The sequence below is a fragment of the Mytilus californianus genome, unplaced genomic scaffold (assembly GCF_021869535.1).
Source record: "Mytilus californianus isolate M0D057914Y unplaced genomic scaffold, xbMytCali1.0.p SCAF_2, whole genome shotgun sequence".
Classification (NCBI taxonomy): Eukaryota; Metazoa; Mollusca; class Bivalvia; order Mytilida; family Mytilidae; genus Mytilus; species Mytilus californianus.
In genome coordinates, this window is record NW_026262668.1 from 49495295 (window position 1) to 49519431 (window position 24137).

The 24137-nt window shown below is 32.8% G+C and overlaps 1 protein-coding gene across 2 annotated transcripts in view; it reads left to right on the plus strand.

The window, feature by feature from the left end:
* Positions 1-24137, plus strand: part of LOC127729915 (neurexin-4-like) — a 68434-nt gene that overhangs the window by 29927 nt on the left and 14370 nt on the right. The window contains exons 7-17 of one of the 2 annotated variants that reach the window (XM_052237850.1): positions 1751-1927; positions 2815-2985; positions 5136-5235; positions 6214-6366; positions 7015-7035; positions 11648-11783; positions 13233-13339; positions 15681-15806; positions 16727-16936; positions 19134-19430; positions 22325-22495. In XM_052237850.1, coding sequence (XP_052093810.1) covers positions 1751-1927; positions 2815-2985; positions 5136-5235; positions 6214-6366; positions 7015-7035; positions 11648-11783; positions 13233-13339; positions 15681-15806; positions 16727-16936; positions 19134-19430; positions 22325-22495 — 1669 coding nt within the window. The remainder of the gene's footprint in view (positions 1-1750; positions 1928-2814; positions 2986-5135; positions 5236-6213; positions 6367-7014; positions 7036-11647; positions 11784-13232; positions 13340-15680; positions 15807-16726; positions 16937-19133; positions 19431-22324; positions 22496-24137) is intronic. The other variant, XM_052237851.1, reaches the window with a different exon arrangement.

Sequence of the window (24137 nt, forward strand, 5' to 3'; positions counted from 1 at the left end):
TAAAAAAATCTATGTCTAAATTTGTCTACATTATTTTGTTAAACATCATGTGAAACCTGATCAATTCATCGGTATTTAACTGTTTTACTCGGGATCCGCTTTTAACCGGAAAATACTTTTAGCACAGTTTAAACCAAACGGTAAAAAGCAAAAATATGCTAAATAAAATACAATTTTCCATGCTAAACTGTTGTAGGTTGAACAATTCTCGTCCGTTTTTCAAGTTTTTTACATCATACGACTTCTTTCTGAAGGTAGAGGTTTTATATGATACAGCGCCACCTTCTTATTAATAAACCTCGGATTTCACACAGGTGCTTTATAATTACCGGACTCGCTAACATCACGTGACTGATAAGAAATTCCAGATGCCATTTTACAACCGCGGTATCACAGATAGTAACCAAAGGGGTCTTGCCGCTGAGACTATAATTGGATAAAATCATATGACTTTGAGTACAGAGCTCTGCAGGCTGTTAATACATGCTAATTAGTCGTTGTGATTCCTTTTAAATATTACTTCCATGGTACTCCTAACTTTGTCCTTTAGATTCATCTACTCAGTTCAGGGGTTTATGATATCAAATATCAAGGAGTTAATTACCTCTGCTGTGAATGTCAATCTTCCTAAGAGATACTGTGGATTCGTTTTTATTCGTGGGATAATAATTTCTGTGGATTTTGTGGGTCAAGGTGAACCACGAATTAAAATGTTCAACAAAGTATAGATTTTATATAGGGGTGTATTCAGACTTTGGTAAATCCACAAAAAAACAACTTTTTCCTCAATCCAAGAAAATTGGTATCCATAAAAAATGCTCTTAAAGGGGTAGATAACTCATTAAAGTGGCACCATTTTGAAAGAATCTTAAAATTTGTGTATGAATTAGTGGTTTTATTCCATCAGTAACAGATCTCTGAAAATATTTACCTCTGACCAAAAAATAACATTTTTTTTCAAAACATAATCAAAATTCTGTGATTTTGTGCTGTTGAATTAGTGTATACTAAGGAATTATATTTCTGTTGTGTGACAGGGCTCAAAAATATGGGAACCCAATCTCATCCATGGCTCTGAAGAAGTATTTAGTGGGTTTAATACTAAAAACATATCTGGAAATATTGTTACACAGTTTACCATTAAACAGGAAATAGACAGTTTGATGACTCAAAACAGGTCTTTATTAAAAAAAAAAAGAACTTTTATGAACACATGTACATTTGTAGTTTAAAATTAAAATAATGTTAGTAGGCTTTTATTTGTGGTTTTGAATAAATGTACTGGCAATGAGTTCTACTTCAGCTATCGTTTTGGTAATTTTCTATCTAACATTGGTATATTTGCCTAACATCCAGTGGCTAATGTTTCATGCATATTCATGATGATATACAATAACAAATTAGATTTAAATAGTTTGATGAATAAATCCTTACCCATATCAGAGCTGAGGTAATGATTTGATGAATTTATATCTAAAGGATGGTGAAGGTTGTAAAATTTCTGATGTTGGAGATTACCCTAAACATCATAGAATAAATTTATCATATATATAGCATTCAACATTGAAATCCACTTATCACATGATACTGAGCACATTTAAGGTTAAAAATCTTGAAACTTTATAAAAAATATTTGCCTAAATTTTCATATTGCTCTTTATCATGTTAATGTTATGACAACTACATGCAGTGAAGTTGTTTTCATTGATAGAGTAACATAAATGTCATATTTATTGTGTTTTTGCTGTAGATTTATTTAGGAGGTGTTCCTACATTTAATGTAGAAGGCATCACAGTTCGTCATAATTTTACTGGTTGCCTTGAGAATGTTGTATTTGAAGGAAGTAAGATGATAAGTGATGCTAAGAACAGAATACCAGGTTACACAGTTGGTAACAGTCAAATAGCAACAATGTTTTCTTGTAAGGTAATAATTGTTTGTTTCCTGTTTTTCAGAAAGAATACCATATCTGTCCGTCATGTAAAAGTAAAAGTAGATTTCATTGATGATTTATTTGTAAAAGTTTATCCAAAGTATAAATTTGTTTTACTGTAATTAATTTTATGACTTGTCATATGCCCTTAAGAAATTTTCGTAACAAAATCAGCTGTGAAGAAATATTTAGGGAATTTACTCTCATGGAAGAGGATCAGATAGTTTTCCAAAATCATCTCTTCTCTGTATACAAAAGGTTTCAACTTATGTCTGTAGAATCAAACAATCTTATAAAGTTTCTTCATTCCGTGTTAAAAAATGGAGATGATGAAAAAATTGTGTCTTTAAGGGCAGTTTCCCATTCTATTGTCATTTTTATGATTTTTTGAAAAATGATGTAAATTGAGATATCTCTCCAAAATCCCAAAATAAAACATGTGGTTTCCATGATTTTTTCGCGGGAAAATGAGGTATAAAAATGGGGAATTTAAGTAAGTTCAGCAAAATTTACTGACATACCTCAAAATTTTTAAAAACTGGTAATTTATTCAATGGAAGGATTCCTCTTGTCATCGATAACAAATGATTCTCAATTTATGAAACCACAAGAAGCCTTTGTAATTTGAAGAAATCCTATTGTAGATACTTACACATTGCTGAGGGGCCTGATGGGTTATTTTCGTTCTTCGTGATCGGCGCATTTTCGCTATCGTGATCCGTTTTTCTACAGATTTTTTTTTTTTTTATATTTTCGTGATCTGTGATCATGGAAATTTATTTTCTGTGAATCGTGATTGACAAAAAAATCAACTCGTGAATAGTGATGAGACCCCCCCATCAGGCCCCTCATTGCTGAGTGACATTTTAATTTCTTTTAGATTGATGCTCCATCACCAGCAACTTTCCCTTCTATTGGATCCTATGTGAAATACACAAGTAGTGAAATTGGATTGGCTGTGAGAATAAACTTTGATTTCCGAACGCACGATCCTGATGGAATACTGTTATTTCATAAATTAGATAGTACAAAGGGTGGAGGATTTATACAGGTAATATATATCAGTGTTAGTCCTCAGGGTTTATCATAGCACTATGGTTAAATGGTATACATGTATGTTATTTAAAGCAGTCAAAAAAATATTTTCATGTTTTGTATACAGGTAACTAAACTGACAGCTTATTGCACAATTGGTCTTATAAAGACTACATTTCAGATTCTACTTGTTTTTGTCTCGCCTTGACGGAGTATAAAGCGAGACATAGGTATGCTGTTTCCGGTATCGACATCAACAATGTATTAGTTTGTGATTAGGTCTAGTTTAAGGTGAACCACTAGTGGTAGGTCAATGATATTTGGTATGCAGTTGTATAAGCATTGGCATATCTCATTTCCATGGAGATTATTTGGCCCCAGCCCCTCAGTCATGGTCTATTGACTTTGAAACTTTTTCTTGGTTTATCTCATTTCCATGGAGATTATTTGGCCCCAGCCCCTCAGTCATGGTCTATTGACTTTGAAACTTTTTCTTGGTTTTTATACGACTGCAAAAATATTTTGCAGTAGTATATTGGTATCACGTTGTCGTCGTCGTCCGAAGACTCTTGGTTTCCGGACAATAACTTAAGTGTAAATAAATAGAAATCTATGAAATTTAAACACAAGGTTTATAACCACAAAAGCAAGGTTCAGATAGATTTTGGGGGTTAAGGTCCTAACAGTTTAGGAATTAGGGGCCAAAAAGAGGCCCAAATAAGCATCTATTTAGTTTCCTGACAATAACTTGTGTTTAAGTGTATGGATCTCTCTGAAATTATACACAAGTTTCTATACCACAAAGGGATGGTTAGGATTGGCTTTGGGGGGTTATGGCTCAAACCGTTTAGGAATTAGGGGCAAAAAAGGGGGAAAAACAAGGGTTTCCTGGTTAATGTACAATTAAGACAATTTAAAAGCAGTGTAAGGTATGTAATCCAAACACAAACAATGTTTTAAATTATGTATAAAGGAATGTTGTATTGTCTTGAGGTGTTTAGCTGTCAATTTACTTAAAGAAGTTACTTTTAAATTTATGATGATTAAGGAAAATTGATTTTAGCCATGGTTATGTATGTCATTTTCTATTTTAAGACTTTTATGATGTATTTATATGGGTAATTATGGTTGCAAACTCCAATGGAAATTTGAATTGAGATTATGACCCTATCTTGAGGAAAAGAATTTTTTGTTTGGAAAAAGGGGGGGGGGGGGGGGGGTAAAAAGAAATTGTTTTTCTCATTTCAGATTTTAGAAATTAAAAAGAAAATTTCTTCATATATATAATTTTTTTTCAAAAAAATGGGGGAAAATTTTTTTTTTTAAAAGGGGGGGGGGGGGGGGGGGGGGGCGGGGGGTAAATTTTTGTTTTTGTTTTGGGGTTGTTGTTTGGAAAAGGGGGGGGGTAAAAAAGAGACATTTTTTTCTCATTACAGATTTCAGAAATTAAAAAGAAAATTTCTTCACATTTCATTTTTTTTGCAAAAAAATGAGGGGGGGGGGGGGGGGGGGGGGGGGTAAGGTGTTGTGTTTAGGTTTGTTCAAATGGAACAACTAATGATAAATCAATGGTATTTGGTATGCAGTTGTATTAGTATTGGCATATCTCATTTCCATGAAGATTGTTCAGCCCTTTACCTTAAGTCATGGTTCATAGACTTTGAATTTATGCATTACTTACATGATAAACGTATTGCTATTTTAATTTCAATACTTGCATTATCAAAATAACAAAAAGGCGAGACATATCTCTGTGTTAACAGTTTATTATGAATTATAGATATAATGTCTGTAAAGCATAGAAAACTCCATATTTATTGAAGGAATTCTGAAAAAAAATATCAGGTTGCCCTGTTGTAAAATTATAGCACTGTTTTAGATTTAGTGTACATGTACTACCTCTTCTATTTCTCTATCTTGTGGATATGCATGTATGTGAACTTTGATAGATAAGTGGAAAATGATGACATACAGGTTAAATTTGCATTTCTGTTCAATTGACTGACTTTTCCTGGAATTTAAAATTTTAGATTTGGAAAATTGAAAACTTATAATTTTTATATACTATGTATTTTCTGTTGTAGCCTGAAAAGATTTCCACAGATGTTTTACTTATTAAGTTCATTTCAATAAAATGTTAAAGAATGTATGATTTATACCTTCCAGGTGCAATTCTTGAAAGGAATAACTGGCTTTGTACAGTACAAGTTACAGACCTCAGACCAGGAATCTACTGCAGACACTATAGAAGATGTTGTTAGAAATAGTATGTAAAGCTTAACATATATTTTGACCTTTTGAGGTGGTATGGGTGTCCATGCAAATTACAGACCACTGACAGGAAATCTACAAAAATATCGTCTTACAGGAATAACGAGGGAAATTGAATATTAATATAAACATGACATTTGGAGGTTTATGATTAGGGCTATTCCATTAAAATGTATGTGGGAGGGTAGGAAGGGAAGTTTAATTATTGAATGTGGGTCATGGGTCTTTTTTCAGTATGCGTCTATTACCATCATGCAAAATTATCTAAAAAATGGATCTTGGTTGTAGGGATATTTTGAAAGTCCCTTCCTACCCTCCCACATACATTTTAATGGAATAGCCCTTACAAATAACAGCCCTTATTAGACCAGGAATGCACACAACTATATATTAAGAAAAATGTCAACTAGGAAAATGCATTTATGGTATTCATAAAGGCTTAATACACACAATGTCATTTTGATAAACGTAGATTTTTTTTAAAAGTATTTAGATGTGCAGTTATTAATGTAGAATAGCCAATGATCTTGAACATTATATATTTAAATGAAAAATTGAATTTAAATTGATTTGATGTGATCAGCAAATCATTAGTATGATTTACTGGAAGCATCTTATTATACCCCCCTCTAAAAGTGTGGGCTATATTGCAGTCACCTTGTCTGTCCATTCATTTATCTGTCTGAACATCAGACGATTATTTTTGTCACACATTTTTCTGACAGGTACTACTTACACGACTTAACAGAATGACTTCATATTTGGACAGCAGCTTCAAAGTGAAGAGTTGTAACATGTGAGCACTTTTCTGACTAGTCAGACGCCTACTTCCAGTTTTCCAATACTTTGTATTACGATTTGGGGTATGCCTAGGATGACAAAGTACATGTACTATTGTTATTATTCTTGTTAAATATTAGACTAACTATAAATATTCCTTTTTATAGTAACACTGCATATAATTGCATTACAGCTGCAGGAGATTTAACCAGTGGATTTGCAGATGGATTGTGGCACAAGTTTACACTTCTACTCAATAATGAGAAACTGAATGTAACAATAGATAGAAATTCCAAGGTCTCTATAAGAACCATGTCTATTGGAGCTGGGACTATATTCTATTTAGGTAAGTGCTGTTTAGGATAAATCAAGGCAGGGCAAGATATAGTTAGACTGCCAGATGCATTGTTTACCCCAGAAATTAATGAAAGTATCTTTGTAAATATGAATGTGTCACCAAAGCACAACATAGATTTAAACTTAATATTCACTGAGTTAAATGTGTGATGTAGTTTATAATGTGAAGAAGATTATGAATTTATTCCATTTAAAAAAACCTTTGTGAGGGCTGCATTGACCTGTATAAAAAAAAATTGAAGTATACTAGTTTTCATCTATCACAGCTTAAATTTGGAATGACTTTATACTAGAAAGATGATGTTTCTAAGACAATTTTCGAAGTACTTGCTAAACATACTATGTCCATCATAGTTAAAATATGAAAAAAATGCATACTATCATGATTTTTATTTATGTTCAAGTTAGTATGTGTATGTACATACACCAAAGGATTGCATGTTAACATAATTTTGATTTTTTTTCCTGTTTGATAAAAACAGTTGGTTGAGGAAAATGTTTTTTTTAATGACCTTTTGCATACAAGGTACAGGGTTTGCTATGCAAATGCATCAGAAAAGTTTTATTTATAAGTCATAAAAAGATATGGTGTATATTGTGTAATTGATAAAGCATAATGTATAAGTTGGTATTTTAGGTGGTGCTGGTAATATTAAAGGTAGAGTATTTGGAGGGATAATAAAGTGTGGTTTCTTTAAATCCCTTTTGTTCTCCTCTGCATTGTCTCACATGTATGATATATGTTTATATGTTGTGAAATTTCACCATGATATAATATTAATGATGATAAAACTATTAATGATGATAAGACTAATGAAGCTCCCATTTACGTTGTACTGAAAGCATTAAGCAATTCACTACATGTATTTAGGGCTTTTTTCTGGTTTTTTTCTCCTGATTTAAACTGTCTTAATAATAAACATAACAATTTGCAAAAAGGGGGAATAATTAATTTTTAAGGGCCCCATGTGAGCTTATGCCACCACTTGGCGTCCGTAGTCGTTTGTCGTCGTCCGTCGTAAACTATTTCAAGAATCTTCTCCTCTGAAAACTACTGGGCCAAATACCTTCAAACTTTAACTGAATGTTCCTTAGGGTATTTAGTTTATAAATTGTATCCGAAATTTTGGTCCAGCGACAAACATGGCCGCCATCGCTAAAAATAGAACATAGGGGTCAAATGCAGTTTTTGGCTTATATCTCAAAAACTAAAGCATTTAGAGCAAATCTGACGGGGTAAAAATGTGCAAGCTCAAGATCTATCAGCCCTGAAATTTTCAGATGAACCGAACAACCCATTGTTGGGTTGCTGCCACTAAATTGGTAATTTTAAGGAAATTTTGCAGTTTTTTTTGGTTATTATTTTGAATATTATTATAGATAGAGATAAACTGTAACAGCAATAATGTTCATCAAAGTAAGATCTACAAAAAAGTTTGATATGACCAAAATTGTCAATTGACCCCTTAAGGAGTTATTGCTCTTTAAAGACAATTTTACACAAGTTGTTCATCATGTTTGCTAACATTTAAAAATATTCTCCTCTGAAACTGCTGGGCCTAATACTTCTAAACTTAAACTGAATGTTCCTTAAGGTATCTAGTTAATAAATTGTATCCGAAATTTTGATCCATCAACAAACATGGCTGCCATGGCTAAAAATAGAACACAGGGGTCAAATGCAGTTTTTGGCTTATATCTCAAAAACTAAAGCATTTAGAGCAAATCTGACAGGGATAAATATGTTCAATAGGTCAAGATCTATCAGCCCTGAAATTTTCCGAAGAACTGAACAACCCATTGTTGGGTTGCTGCCACTAAATTGTTTATTTTAAGGAAATTTTGTAGTTTTTATATGGCCATTTACAGGACGTATTATGGTATACCATTGTCCGCCCATCTGTCTGTCCGTCTGTCTGTCCGTCATGTGGGACAATAACTCAAAAACACTTTCACGAATTTGCAAGAAACTTTGGTGAATTGTTTATACCTATTGACATGAGCTCCCTTTCGATTTTTATAAATTTTAGATTTTATGTTTCCGAGGTATGGGGTTTTATTCATTAAAAAAAGGGGGATTTTCCCGTTTTCTGACAACTCAAAAATGCTTTCAGCAGTTTTCATGCAACTTTGGTGAATTGTTTATATCTATTGACGTAAGCTCCCTTTCGATTTTTATAAATTTTAGATTTTATGTTTCCGAGTTATGGGATTTTATTCATAAAAAAGAGGTGATTTTTGAGTTTTCGGACAATATCATTAAAGTGCTTTGAGCAGTTATCATGAAACTTTGAATGACTTGTTTATATCTATTAAAAAAAAATCCTTTTGTTTTTCATGAATTTCTAATATGACATTGAGAAGTTATTGAACTTTATTCTTTGAAAAAGCGACTGGCGTATCATGTGCTCATGGCGCAGCTGTTTATTGGTTATTATCTTGAATATTATTGAAGATAAAGATAAACTGTAAACAGCAAAAATGTTCAGCGAAGTAAGATCTACAAAAAAAGTTATATGACCAAAATTGTCAATTGACCTCTTAACGGAGTTGTTGCCCTTTAAAGACAATTTTTCACAATTTGTTCATCTAGTTTGCTTGCCTTACTTTAAAAAATCTTCTCCTTTGACACTGCTGAATCAATTTCAGCCAAACTTGGACTGAATGAGTTTCAGAGTATCTAGTATAAATTTTGTATTTTATTTTCTTGTATGTCAAGAAACATAGCCACTATGGCTATAATGGAACATATGGGTAAAATGATTTTTTTTGATTTTGAAGAAAATATGACAGATACAAAAACATTTTTAGAAATGGCATTTTTAAGCCACTCATTAATATATATTGAAAAGCAAAAATAATCATTGATGAAAGATTTAAGCAAAAAATTACTGGTGAGCGATTCAGGCTTTTGAGAGCCTCTTGTTTTTATACACAGAGGTAAAAATTCTTTGGAAAAAGATGGGTTTGATGGGGTCATCAGTTCAGCAACATCATTTTTGGTTGCAAATTTTAAAGAAAGTTTAGTTTTATCTAAACCTTGGATAGGTTTGATCATCAGAAAGTGAGAAAGAGGGAACTTCTTATTTTATGGCTAGGGATTTCTGTCGTTTATTTGTAGTCTTGGAGGAGTACATGAGCTTGGTCACAAAGGTTCTTTCATTTTGTTTATACTGAGAGCATTAAAGAAACCTTTATCTTCTCTTATTTTTAACCATCCTGCCATTCTTTAGATTATCTTTCAGGCTGGTTTCTGTGTGATTTTTGCATGATTAAGGTGGGAAAATCAATATTGTAAATAAATGAATAGACAAATAATTTTTTATTTATTGGCATGCTTGTGACATCTGAAAACTAGCAAAAAATCTTACGATAAAAAATACGCGTAAGTCATGAACATTTCAGTATAGCTTATGATAATTTTTAGTTGTAATATTATTTGTGAAAAGAGCCACTGTCTATTATAGTTTGTTAATTATTTGTGCATGTATGTAAGAATAAAAGTGTATATCACTGTTTGTGAATTATTCTGTTTGCATTTTTGAAAGCTATAAATAAAATTGAAAATGGAAATGGGGAATATGTCAAAGAGAAAACAACCCGACCAAAGAGCAGATAACAGCCGAAGGCCACCAATGGATCTTCAACACAGCGAGAAAATCCTGCACCCAGAGGTGGTCCTCAGCTGGCCCCTAAATAAAATTGTGTACTGGTTCAGTGAAAATGGGCGTCACACTAAACTCTAAAACATATAACATGTAAAAAGGAACTAAAATTAAAAAAACATACAAGACTAACAAAGGCCACAGGCTCCTGACTTGGGACAGGCGCAAAAATGCGGCGGGGTTAAACATGTTTTGTGAGATCTCAACCCTCCCCCTATACCTCTAGTCAATGTAGAATAAAGAAACACATAGCAATACGCACAGTAAAACTCAGTTTAAAAGAAGTCCGATGTCAGAATAGTATGTTGAATGTTGACGTATAAAACTTTTGTAATTAGATTTTAAACAGGGAAAGTATTTTTACAAATGTAATTTTATTAACTTATTCACAAGCAAGTAAACAAATTGTAGTAAGAATCAACATGTTTAAGTATGGGGTTTTCAAGAAATAAATATAAATGAAGAATATAATCAGGTAGACAGAAAATGATAAGGTCTATTGAAAGTTGACATTTATTTATAAGTCCTTATAAAGTGACCAGATTGTCATTTCACCTCAATAATTATCAGTGTCAGAATTTTAGCTGAACTATTTTATATTTCGGACAGTACATAAAAACCAGGTTGCCTATGAAGATCTAGAGTCTATTTGATTTTATCCAGATTATTTCCAGGGTTCTCCCTTAGATGATTCCTGGAAAATTAGACTTACCCAACATTACGTTTGAAATGTCCATGATGATTTTTATATAACCTGGTAAATTTTGTAGGAGGTTACATCTAAAATGTTCATGATAATTTGATTTACCTTGGTAATTTTGTAGGAGGTTACATCTAAAATGTCCATGATAATTTGAATTACCGTGGTAATTTTGTAGGAGGTTACATCTAAAATGTCCTTGATAATTTGATTTACCTTGGTAATTTAGTCGGAGGTTACATATAAAATGTCCATGATAATTTGATTTACCTTGGTAATTTTGAAGGAGGTTACATCTAAACTGTCCATGATAATTTGAATTACCTTGGTAATTTTGTAGGAGGTTACATTTGAAGTGTCCATGATAATTTGATTTACCTTGGTAATTTTGTAGGAGGTTACATCTAAACTGTCCATGATAATTTGAATTACCTTGGTAATTTAGTTGGAGGTAACATCTAAAATGTCCATGATAATTTGATTTACCTTGGTAATTTTGTAGGAGGTAACATCTAAAATGTCCATGATAATTTGAATTACCTTGGTAATTTTGTAGGAGGTTACATCTAAAATGTCCATGATAATTTGATTTACCTTGGTAATTTTGTTGGAGGTTACATATAAAATGTCCATGATAATTTGATTTACCTTGGTAATTTTGTAGGAGGTTACATCTAAACTGTCCATGATAATTTGAATTACCTTGGTAATTTTGTAGGAGGTTACATTTGAAATGTCCATGATAATTTGATTTACCTTGGTAATTTTGTAGGAGGTTACATCTTAAATGTCCATGATAATTTGATTTACCTTACCTTGGTAATTTTGTAGGATGTTACTCATTTTATTTAACTTGGTAATTTTGTAGGATGTTACTCATTTTATTTAACCTGGTAATTTTGTAGGAGGTTACATTTTTGGTAATGGATTCAGAGGATGCATGAGAAGTGTAAGCATATCATCACAACCTGTTGATTTTGCTGCTATCTCGGAAATTAACAGACCATCTGTTTTAACAGGAAGTTGTGGATTGATTGACAGGTACAAACAACAACTTGAGTATTTAGTGTTATACTGGTAATATTACTCTGCTACTGATGGCCACAGATAGTGTCGAAAGCAAAAAACGATATCTTCTGTTGATAAAGTTTCAGCTTGAGTGATGTTGCTTGAAGGAGACAATTTTGAAATATTCAGTTAAAAATGAAGTATCCAGTCACAGAATGATGTTGATTTTTTTAGTCCCCTACCGACGAAGTCGAAGGGAACTTTAGGTTTGCACTCTGTCCATCCCTCAGTCCGGCAAATCAGTTTTCCACACTATTTTTCTTCATGCTTTAAGATGTTGATTTGATTTTTGATGTATTGTTTTATCATGACAAGTTACAGATCAAGTTCAAATTTTGTTCCGGTCTGATGATTTTGTGCAGAGTTATGGTCCTTTGAATTAGAAAAATCACTAAAATAATCAGTTTTCCGCACTTTTTTTGGTCATTCTTGAAGATATTGATTTGAAAATTGGTATATAGTTTTATCATGACAAGTTACAGATCAAGATAGAAATTTGTTCCGGTCTGATGATTTTGTACAGAGTTATGGTCCTTGGACTTAAAAAATTCACTTATATAATCAGTTTTCAACACTTTTTTTCGTCATGCTTGAAGATATTGACTTGATATTTGTTATATAGTTTACACCATGACAAGTTATAGATCAAGTTAGAATATTGTTCAATTGCAATGAATTTTTAACCGGTAGGGGACTTTGTATTGCCATGCAATACTCACAGAATGCTTGTTTTTATAAGATTTGGCATGTACATAAAACTGGAATAGCTTAAAGCTGTAAAGTTCAGTCAGTAAAACATTACATGACTAATTATGACAAAGTCAAACCTAATGACACAGTAGCAATAATTTTAAAGGCATGAATATTCATTTGAGGGGTCTTTGTAGTCCAATTATTGTATCACTAGCCTATCAACAATGAGGTTGTGAGTTCGACTCTAATCTGAATTGACTTAGGATTGTCAGTTTTCCTGCTTAAGGTCGTCGTTTTTCTTCGGGCACTCCAGCTTCCTCCACCAATAAAAACTGACCACCACAAAAAAGCCAATAGTGCTGTAAGTGGCAATAAACACCAATAAATCAATCAAACTATATATCAATTTGAATTTAGCATTAAGTACTATTCTTTTGTAGTTGTATAACTTCCATTAATTATTTGATTTAAGTTGGTAATCCAATCGATTTTCAAAACAAAAATAAATTAATGGAGCATAGCTATGGTTCCAACATACATTTTGGACATGCATGCAACAAAAATAGAGAAGAGTGTAGTAAACTATGAGAAAACATATTCAAAGATTAAATTTTAAACCATTTCTATGAAAGTTTCATGCGAAAAATCTATGTGTGTTTAAAAATTTACTGTTAAAATTACATATCATGGAAAAGGTCTTTGGTTTTTATGTATGAATGTATTTTGTAGATGTACCCCCAATCCATGTGAACATTATGGTGTATGTACACAGACATGGGATAGTTTTGTATGTGACTGCAGTAATACAGGATACAAAGGGGAAGTTTGTCATGTTTGTAAGTATGAACAAACTTGTATTTATTCTTGTTTTTTAACAGAAACAGCCTGATATGTAATTACTTAAGGCAATATCAGAAAAAAGTGCTCCCCCCCTCCCACCATCTCCCTTATGGGAAGGCACTTTTAATTTACCCCAACCACCCACAGAAATTTATTGAAATTTAAAACAACCACTTATGAAATTTGAATTGTGTTCAGACCAACAACTCATTGAAAAAAAAGAGATATATTGATATTAAACCTGTAGATTACCAAACATAAAGATGCAGATAAGGACATTAAATGCAGAAACTTGTGTCAGACAATTAATTTAACATGACTTTTAAAATGTTCTACTTTTGTTTCAGTAGATCATGTTTATTCTTCTCAATTTTTATGCCCCACCTACGATAGTAGTAGGGGCATTATGTTTTCTGGTCTGTGCGTCCGTTTGTCCGTCCGTCTGTCCGTCTGTCCTGCTTCAGGGTAAAGTTTTTGGTCAAGGTAGTTTTTGATGAAGTTGAAGTCCAATCAACTTGAAACTTAGTGCACATGTTCCCTATGATATTATCTTTCTAATTTTAATGCCTAATTAGAGTTTTGACCCCAATATCACGGTCCACTGAACATAGAAAATGATAGTGTGAGTGGGGCATCTGTGTACTATGTACACTTTCTTGTTTCTTCTTTAAATTATTATAATAAAATTAGACAGATCATACCAGTTATTTACTACTGTGTTCAAATTATGCCATTTATATAGTGTGCATCCCATGCCCTTTTTTCCAAAGGCCTTGTCTCTTGTAATAAACCACCCTTCCTTTTTTACATCAACAGAATTTACAGTTATTGACCAATAATTTACTTCAGGTTTTGTGGTAAATTTAAAGACTTGGCCAAATTTAATTTGGAAACTTTAATTGTATTGTATGACAGCTTGGTACACCCTACTATTGCCAAATATTTGATTTGGAAACTTTAATTGTTTTGTATGACAGCTTGGTACACCCCACTACTGCCAAATATTTAATTTGGAAACTTTAATTGTATTGTATGACAGCTTGGTACACCCTACTATTGCCAAATATTTGATTTGGAAACTTTAATTGTATTCTATGACAGCTTGGTACACCCCACTACTGCCAAATATTTGGTTTGGAAACTTTAATTGTTTTGTATGACAGCTTGGTACACCCGACTACTGCCAAATATTTGATTTGGAAACTTTAATTGTTTTGTATGACAGCTTGGTACACCCCACTATTGCCAAATATTTGATTTGGAAACTTTAATTGTTTTGTATGACAGCTTGGTACACCCCACTATTGCCAAATATTTGGTTTGGAAACTTTAATTGTTTTGTATGACAGCTTGGTATAGACTACACGAAATTCGTCGGACCGTCGGACAAACCTGGTGAATAATGGATTGATCTGGTAAAATTTTGATGAATTCCAGTCCGAATGTCCGGTGTTGTTTTTTTCATGGATTTTTCTAAAAACCCTACATTTTTCCCAATTTTGGGAGCAAAATTCCCAAACGATCTCAAAATTCGTTTTCATCTTTATTATTCATGACAGCAATGTTTATTTTGTTCAACCGTTAGCTTTATGCCAAAAATCGCCAACAAGTAATGTGTAAATCTGAGTAAAAACATATCTGACTGACAAAACAACAATGGCTGCCATCAACCGGAAATATAGACAATACCGGATCAGATTCCGAGAACAGATAAGGCCAATTCGGGTTTGCAGACCAAATACAATAGATAAATAAAAAAAAAAACCAAGCAGGTTCACAAAATACAGCTATGAAATATAAACACTAGAATTCAAAAACCAAAAGATATATGAAAAAGAAAGAAGATACAGGAAATATTTTTTACAGAAACTCTAAATTATATTTAGTTCACAAATAATTTTCATTTCAAAATCCAATAAAATGTCACATTACTTTTCTTCATCACTGAAATGCTTTCAAGCAATTGTGCACAACTTTCATCAAAATATACACTTTTGTCACATAATTTTGTTTTTGTGCATTTTGGAGAGGAGTAGGGCACAACAAGTCGTAAGTTTTTTGTATTTCGTCGGATAATATACAATTAGATGTAAACAAAAAATTGGTCTGGTAAAATTTCATTCGGTCTGGTAAAGCTAGGTTGTTTACCAGACCGAATGTCCTGTAAAAATTAAATTCATTCGTGTAGTCTGTTGGTAGTTAACCCCACTACTGCCAAAATGAGTTTTCTAAATAACAATAACCACTTCATTTTTTCCTGATTTTCAATAGCTTTCCTGTTAAAATTCTTGTTTTAAAAAAAAAAATTATAGCCTGGCAATTTGTTTTTCTTTTCAGCTGCATATTATTTATCATGTGAAATGTTTAAGATGTACAGTAATGACGACGGATTAGTGAATACACACATTGATCCAGATGGTTCTGGTCCATTGCCTCCTTTCCCAGTAGGATGTGATGGAAAAAGTAAGAGGAGTGTAGAATGAGTTTTTGCTGAATGTATAAATTCTAGTTGTAAAATTGTGTAATATTTTCAAAAGCAAACACCATGCATTTTGATTGGCTAATGACTTAACTTACTTACACTATGTATCTTCCCAATTGCAATGATGTGAGGAATTCTCAGTTAGATACAGTATATGAGAAGTGAAAAATATAATACATGTGTTTTTTTTTTTAGATTTTTAAATGAAGAATTTTTACCTGATACATGTATGAAGTCGGCATGTTAAAATATTGTAATGATAAGCATGAAATATAATTGCTTCTCACATCTGTAGTCATGCAGCTTAGATTAGATTAAAAAGTTCAAACTTGTATCTGATCTGGTTGGTTTTTCAATGTGACAACATTTGCTGGCATATGTGTAACCAATGTTCAGCATAATGTAGATTAATATTACAAGTTAAGGGGCTACAGAACACCTAAGGGAGTTAATTCTTTTAAAATCAACTGAATGCTTGAATCACAAACTATTAGTTTAGAGAAATCAAGCTTCTCAATGATCTAAATTAATGTTTGTCAAACTATGTATCCAATGAAATTATTCCTGTAAATTGTGTGGTTCAAATTTCTTGAAATCTTTATATTTATGTCATGTATGTCAACAGGTCAAAGTTAATATTTATGAATTAAACGAGCCAATCTTTTTTCAAATGATTTTAGTCAAAGTGTTGGGGTACCCCCTTAAGTACAGCTAATTGAAAGCAGACATGTTATTTTAAAGAAAGACAATAAGAAATTCCAGGTTTTCTTACACCTATGCAAGATCCACTTATTTTTCTGAACAAATGTCTATTGAAATAGAACTTACTCTATAATTGAGGTCATATATATTGTGGTCAGAAACATTGAAATGAAATAAATGTTTATTATATCTTTCACAGAGGAAAGAGGAAAAATAGTAAAGACAGTAGTCTACCATGATGCCATGGAGCAAACAACAGTCGATGGCTTCCAATCACCAAACTTTTATAAGAAGGTCATACAGTATTCTGGTGATATTGAATCACTGACAAATATTATCGAAAGATCAGCTTCCTGTTACCAGAACTTAGAATACAGATGTAACAATTCTAGACTTCTTGGGGAAGCAGGTGAGATACTATATATTTCATATGAATTTAAGTAGATGTGGGGTTTATCTCAATTAGAAAGCAACCTAATGACACATATAAATAATACATGTCTAGAGGTCAAGGTCAAGTTATCAACAACATTATGTCATGCTCTTAAATGGACTTGAGTCTAGAAAAGTTGTGAATGATTCATCGTTTCTCAATCTAATGCATTCTGGGTAATATTATGAATGTGCCTGTCCAAAATCATGTCGCATTACTGAAAGTCTACTTTATACAAGGGACATGCAATTGAATAAACAAAGGGTACAGATTTGAGTTTCATGACATCACATGACACAGATCTGAGGAAAGGACATCAGTTTGAGGCTGGACAAAAGGCAAAAGATTTGAGTGTCATGATGTAATGGGACATAGATTTGAGGAAGTTCATGGATTTGAATTTTTCATATATGTATATATATATATACCGTAGAAAGGCTTGTATAGTTCGCAGTGGTACATAGTCCGCACCCCCTTCTCCCCACGAAATTTTAGGTAAAAAAACTTTTTGTAACTGTTAGAAAAGGTCTAATGAAACTCCAGTAATTTCAAATCCTGTGCGGTCGTTTGCGGTATTTTCTTGGAAAAACCTGTTTTCCATCATCAAACAGAAGCTGAAACTGCTTGTTAATGATTCTAGAACGCTTCATGATTGTTAAAATAAGTTTAATTTACTTAATAAACAATTTAGAAACTTGTGTATGTTTAAACAGGAAGTTTAAAAAGCACGTGTAAAAGAAGAAATTAACCGGTGAGAGTCGAAATCCGTACATAACAGATATCACTATAATACGACTTTGAAAGTAAAACAGTTCCATCCTTTTGTAAAACAGTCTTTAATATATCTATCACATTAATGTTTGAAGGGTCTTAAGCTAATACAAACCATATTAGTCAGTATGAAACACCAAAACGGAACGAACAATAACCGATTTCGTTTTGTAGTTTACAAATTCTAAGCTGGTTTACGGTTGTCTTTTTCACTATGTTTGTATCGTTTCAATCGAGCAGATACCAGTTTATTTCAACCAATGCATTGAAAAGAAACGAGAAATTTGTAATGAAAGGTTTAGTTTTTATATTTATCAGTATTAATTTGATATTGAATAGAAATAACTTATTAATATGGATGAGTTAAAATTATTAGTTTGAAAAATGATAAGAGCGCCCTCTACAATAGAAATAACAAAGATGGCGGAACGTAAACAAACCACCTCGACCACGAAATTGAAATTTTTCTCTTATTTCTTGCTTATTGTACTCTATAGTCCGCACCCCGTCTGGAAGGTCCAATTTTGGAGAATAAAACTGCGGACTATACAAGCCTTTCTACGGTACATATGCATTACTCGACTTACTAAAGCTATATTTTTATATAGTCTAGTTGGTAAAGTGGTCTATAAGGGCACATGACACAGAGCAGGCAGTTTTGCCATTTCAGAAGCAGAGTTCGAATTTATTAGTCCCCTACCGAAGAAGTCGAAGGGGACTTTAGGTTTGCACTCCGTCCGTCTGTCCGTCTGTCCATCCATCAGTCCGGCAAATCAACTTTCCACACTTTTTTTCTTCATTCTTGAAGATACTGATTTGATATTTGGTATATAGTTTTATCATGACAAGTTATAGATCAAGTTCGAATTTTGTTCCGGTCTGATGATTTAGTCCAGAGTTATGGACCACGACTCTGGACCATATCTAATGTTAGAGTACTATGTTAAACCATATTTCTGTACAAAGGGAGATAACTCATTTTTTAAAATACATTCCTTGTTAAATTATTTGAAGAATTTTTTGGCAGGTTTGTTTGTTATTTAGTATAAACTAATTTTCTGAATGCTATATATATATAAAAAAAATATGAAGAGAAATCCTTTATTTAGATAATAATCTATTTTTATTAATGTATATATTTCAATACATAACATTGTGTAGATAAAGTTGTTGACATTTTATAGATAAGTTACAAATTTATATTAGTTTGTGACAGATGAAAGAAAAAATATTTGGAACTATTAATTATATTTGATTATAATTTGAAAATAGATATACACTGTATTACATCATATCTAATTTTAGAGAACTATTAATCACATCTAATGTTTTTTTTCACTCATATAATCAGTTTTCCACACTGTTTTTAGTCATGCTTGTTGTTTTACATCTTTATTTTCAGCAACTAATGCTGATTATTTTGCATGGTGGGTAGGAAGGACCAACCAGCCCATGTATTATTGGGGAGGTGCTGCCCCAGGGTCAAATAAATGTTTTTGTGGTCTGCAGGAGAAAGGCTGCACTGGGCAAAAAACAACATGCAACTGTGATGCTCAGACAATGAATGAGTTTGACGGTGGAAATATTGTACATAAGGATTACCTCCCCATTATGGAGTTATATTTTGGTGATACTGGTACTCTAATGGATGATAAGATCGGGAAATATAAAGTTGGAGAATTAAGTTGTGAAGGAGATTGTAAGTAGATTTATGTTTGAGTGATAATAATTAATGAGATGGCTTATTTTCATGCGTTTCACGAATAATGATAAATGTTGTGTAGAGTTGTAGACCAAACAAAGAAATAAAAATTGCATTACTACAAGCAAATGAGAGAAAGAGGAAATGACATTTTATGGAAAATGTTCTCATAGAAAATATGTACCATATTTTATTCTCAGCCATTTGCAAAAACTAACCAAGCAGCAGATACAGATTATTGATGACCAGAGTCTATATTTGAATGTTGATAACAAGGGATATATGTATAAACAGAACTGAGCTGTCAAAGGAATGATCCTTTTGTTTTCAGCATATAATATGTTATTCAGGTCTCAGACAGAGTATATAATGTGACATTCCCAGCTTAGATTTTATATTCCCTGTGCCGAAGGGGAAGGGATTATAAACCCTAAGCCGGGAATGTCACATTATATACCCTGTCTGAAACCTGAATTACAAATATATTACAGATTACCTTGCCTTAATGTTTTTTCCAGTAACAGATATTCGTTAAACATTCACCATGCAGTATATATATTCAGTATATGTTTATTGTTTTTAAGATTTTGAGTAATTCTTTTAAATGCAAGTTTTTCATCTTGACAGATATTTTTTTTATTGTTAAGAATATTTTTATGCTCCCGCCGTAGGGGTGGGGGCATTAAGTTTTACCCTTGTCTGTCTGTATGTACGTACGTAGGTATGTCCCAAAATTGGTTTCTGTTCTCCAACTTGAGTTTGCCTCAACCTAATGTTATGAAACTTATACACAATGCTTATTACCACAAAACACAGATCAAGTTTGAAATTGGGTGCCGTTGTTGAGGTTTCAATTGGGACAAAACATATACTCCGGCAGTTTCCTGATTATATACTGACATCTCTGTGTTGTTATCTAATCACAAAACTTGATACATTTGTAATGCATAATATATGTAAATGTAAGTGCATTTTGTTTCAGTTCATGAAATACTCCTTTATTAGTCCCCTACCGAAGAAGTCGAAGGGGACTTTAGGTTTGCACTCCTTCCGTCTGTCGGTCTGTTCTCAGTTTTCCACACTTTTTTTCTTCATGCTTGAAGATATTGATTTGATATTTGGTGTATTGTTTTATCATGACAAGTTACAGATCAAAATCGAATTTTGTTCCGGTCTGATGATTTTTAGCTCACCGGGGCCCCATGTGAGCTTATGTCATCACTTGGCGTCCGTCATCATCTGTTGTCGTCGTCTGTCGTTTGCTAACATTTAAAAATCTTCTCCTCTGAAACTACTGGGCCAATTACCTTCAAACTTTAACTAAATGTCCCTTTGGGTATCTAATTTATAAATTGTATCCGAAGTTTGGATCCATCGACAATCATGGCCGCCACGGCTAAAAATAGAACATAAGGGTCAAATGCAGTTTTTGGCTTATATCTCAAAAACTAAATCTTTTAGAGCAAATGTGACGAGGTAAAATTGTTAAATTGGTCAAGATCTATTGGCCCTGAAATTTTCAGACGAATCTAACAACCCATTATTGGGTTGCTGCCACCGAATTGGTAGTTTTAACAAAATTTAGCAATTTTTTGTTATTATTTTGAATATTATTATAGATATATATAAACTGTAAGCAGCAATAATGTTCAGCAAAGTAAGATCTACAAAAAAGTTAATATGACCAAAATTGTCAATTGACCCCTTAAGGAGTTATTGCCCTTTAAAGACAATTTTACACAATTTGTTCATCAAGTTTGCTAAGATTTAAAAATCTTCTCCTATGAAATACAGGTGAACGATTCAGGCTCTTGAGAGCCTCTTGTTTGTAGAGTTATGGTCTTAGAAAATTCACTAAAATAATCAGTTTTCCGCACTTTTTATGCCCCCGCCGTAGCGGAGGGGGCATTAAGTTTTACCCTTGTCCGTCTGTACGTACGTACATCCCAAAGTTGGTTTCTGTTCTCTAACTTTAGTTTGCCTCAACCAAATGTTATGAAACTTATACACAATGCTATGTACCACATAACACAGATCAAGTTTGAAATTGGGTGCCGTCATGATAATGGTTTTTGAGTTATGCCCCTTTATAAACATAAAAATTGCTGAATTTTTCATTTCCGTTCACTAACTTTAGTTTGCCTCAACAAAATAATATGAAACTTTTACACAAAGCTTATTACCACTTAATACAGATCAAGTTTTAAATTGGTTGGTGTCACTTTTACTGTTCTTGAGTTATGCCCCTTTATAAACATAAAAATTGCTGAATTTTTCATTTCCGTTCACTTACTTTAGTTTGCCTCAACCAAATGTTATGAAACTTATACACAATGCTTATTACCACAAAACTCAGATCAAGTACAAATTTGGGTAGCATCACTTTTACCTTTCTTCAGTAATGTCCCTTTATATCTTTATATGATATGCAAGCAGGGGCATCATCTGTGTCCCATGGACACATTCCACATTTTTTTTGTCATTCTTGAAGATATTGATTTGATAATTGGTATATAGTTTTATCATGACAAGTTACAGATCAAGTTCGAATTTTGTTCCGCACTGATGATTTTGTTCAGAGATATGTCATTGGACTTAGAAAATTCACTTAAATAATCAGTTTTCAACTCTTTTTTTTCATCATGCTTGAAGATATTGACTTGATATTTGTTATATAGTTTACACCATGACAAGTTATAGATCAAGTTAGAATTTTTTTCCAATACAATGAATTTTTAACCGGTAGGGGACTGTATTGCAATGCAATACTCACAGAATGCTTGTTTATCTTTATTTGTTTATCAACATCCACAATGTTAATTACATGCAATAACTTCTTAAGTTAAAGAATAATATTCATCTATAAAACGCATAAATTTGTATATTTCCAGCTGTGTTGGACAGTATTGTAACATTCCGTAAGGCTGATGCGACCATTAAGATCGACACATGGGAAGCAGATCCTGCAGGGGATATCTGGTTCCAATTTAAGACTACTACCACTGATGGAACTATCTTACATAACATAGGGGATCCGGATTACATCAAGGTTGCCTTGTTCAGTAAGTGCATATTCAATCATGTTAAGGAAGTATGAAATAGTTTTTTTATTAATGGAAAAAAGGATATAGAGTCAGGGTTGGCAAAGTATTACCCGGGCGGGAAAACCGGGCTGGGCAATACTCCCAGAAACGGGAAAACTGGGCAATACTGGGCAATATGATTTTTGTCACAGAAAGCTTGACATAGGTATAGTTATCTGGTGGCGGTGGTGGCATTAACTAACTTCTTAAAAGCTTTATATTTTAGAAGGTGGAAGACCTGGATGCTTCATACTTTGGATATAGATGCCTTATGTTACGAAGTTTCCGTCTGTCACATGTACATTGTCCTTGACCTCATTTTCATGGTTCAGTGACTACTTGAAAAAAAAGTTAAGATTTTTTGTAATGTTAATTTCTCTCTTATTATGAGTAATAGGATAACTATATTTGGTATGTGTGTACCTTGCAAGGTCCTCATGCCTGTCAGACAGTTTTCACTTGACCTCGACCTCATTTCATGGATCAGTGAACAAGGTTAAGTTTTGGTGGTCAAGTCCATTTCTCGAATACTATAAGCAATAGGTCTAGTATATTTGGTGTATTGAAGGATTGTAAGGTGTACATGTCCAACTGGCAGATGTCATCTGACCTTGACCTCATTTTCATGATTCAGTGGTTATAGTAAAGTTTTTGTGTTTTGGTCTGTTTTTCTTTTACTGTATGCAATAGGTCTACTATATTTGGTGTATGGAATGATTGTAATGTGTACATGTCCAACTGGCAGGTGTCATCTGACCTTGACCTCATTTTCATGGTTCAGTGGTCAAAGTTAAGTTTTTGTGTTTTGGTCTTTTTTCTAATACTATATGCAAAAGGTCAACTATATTTGGTGTATGGAAATATTTTATGATGCACATGTCAGTCTCGCAGGCTTTATTTGACCTTGACCTCATTTTAACGGTTCATTGCTCAGTGTTTAGTTTTTGTGTTTTGGTCTGTTTTTCTTAAACTATAAGCAATAGGTCAACTGTATTTTTTGTATAGAAGGATTGTAAGCTGTATATGTCTGTCTGGCAGGTATCATCTGACCTTGACCTCATTTTGTTGGTTCATTGGTCAATGTTAAGTTTTCATGGTTAAGTTTGTTTCTTAGGTACTATAAGCAATAGGTCAACTATATTTAATGCATAGGTTGATTGTAAGGTGTACATGTCTGCCTGGCATGGTTCATCTGACCTTGACCTCATTTTCATGGTTCATTGGTCAATGTTTAGTTTTCTTTGTTGAGTCTGTTTATAAGAAACTATAAGCAGTAGGTCAACTATAGTTAGTGTATTGAATGATTGTAAGGTTGATAGTTGTAGTAAAGCTTTATATTTAGGACTATCAACATAATATCAATGGTTAGTAAAGAAGGCGAGACATTTCGGCGTGTTCACTCTTGTTGGTTAAAGTTTTTGGTCAAGGTAGTTTTTTGATGAAGTTGAAGTCCAATCAATTTGAATCTTAGTACACATGTTCCCTATGATATGATCTTTCTAATTTTAATGCCAAATTAGAGTCTTGACCCCAATTTCATGGTCCACTAAACATAGAAAATGATAGTGCGAGTAGGGCATCCACGAAAATACAGGCATTCCTCAATCCACGAATATTGGTA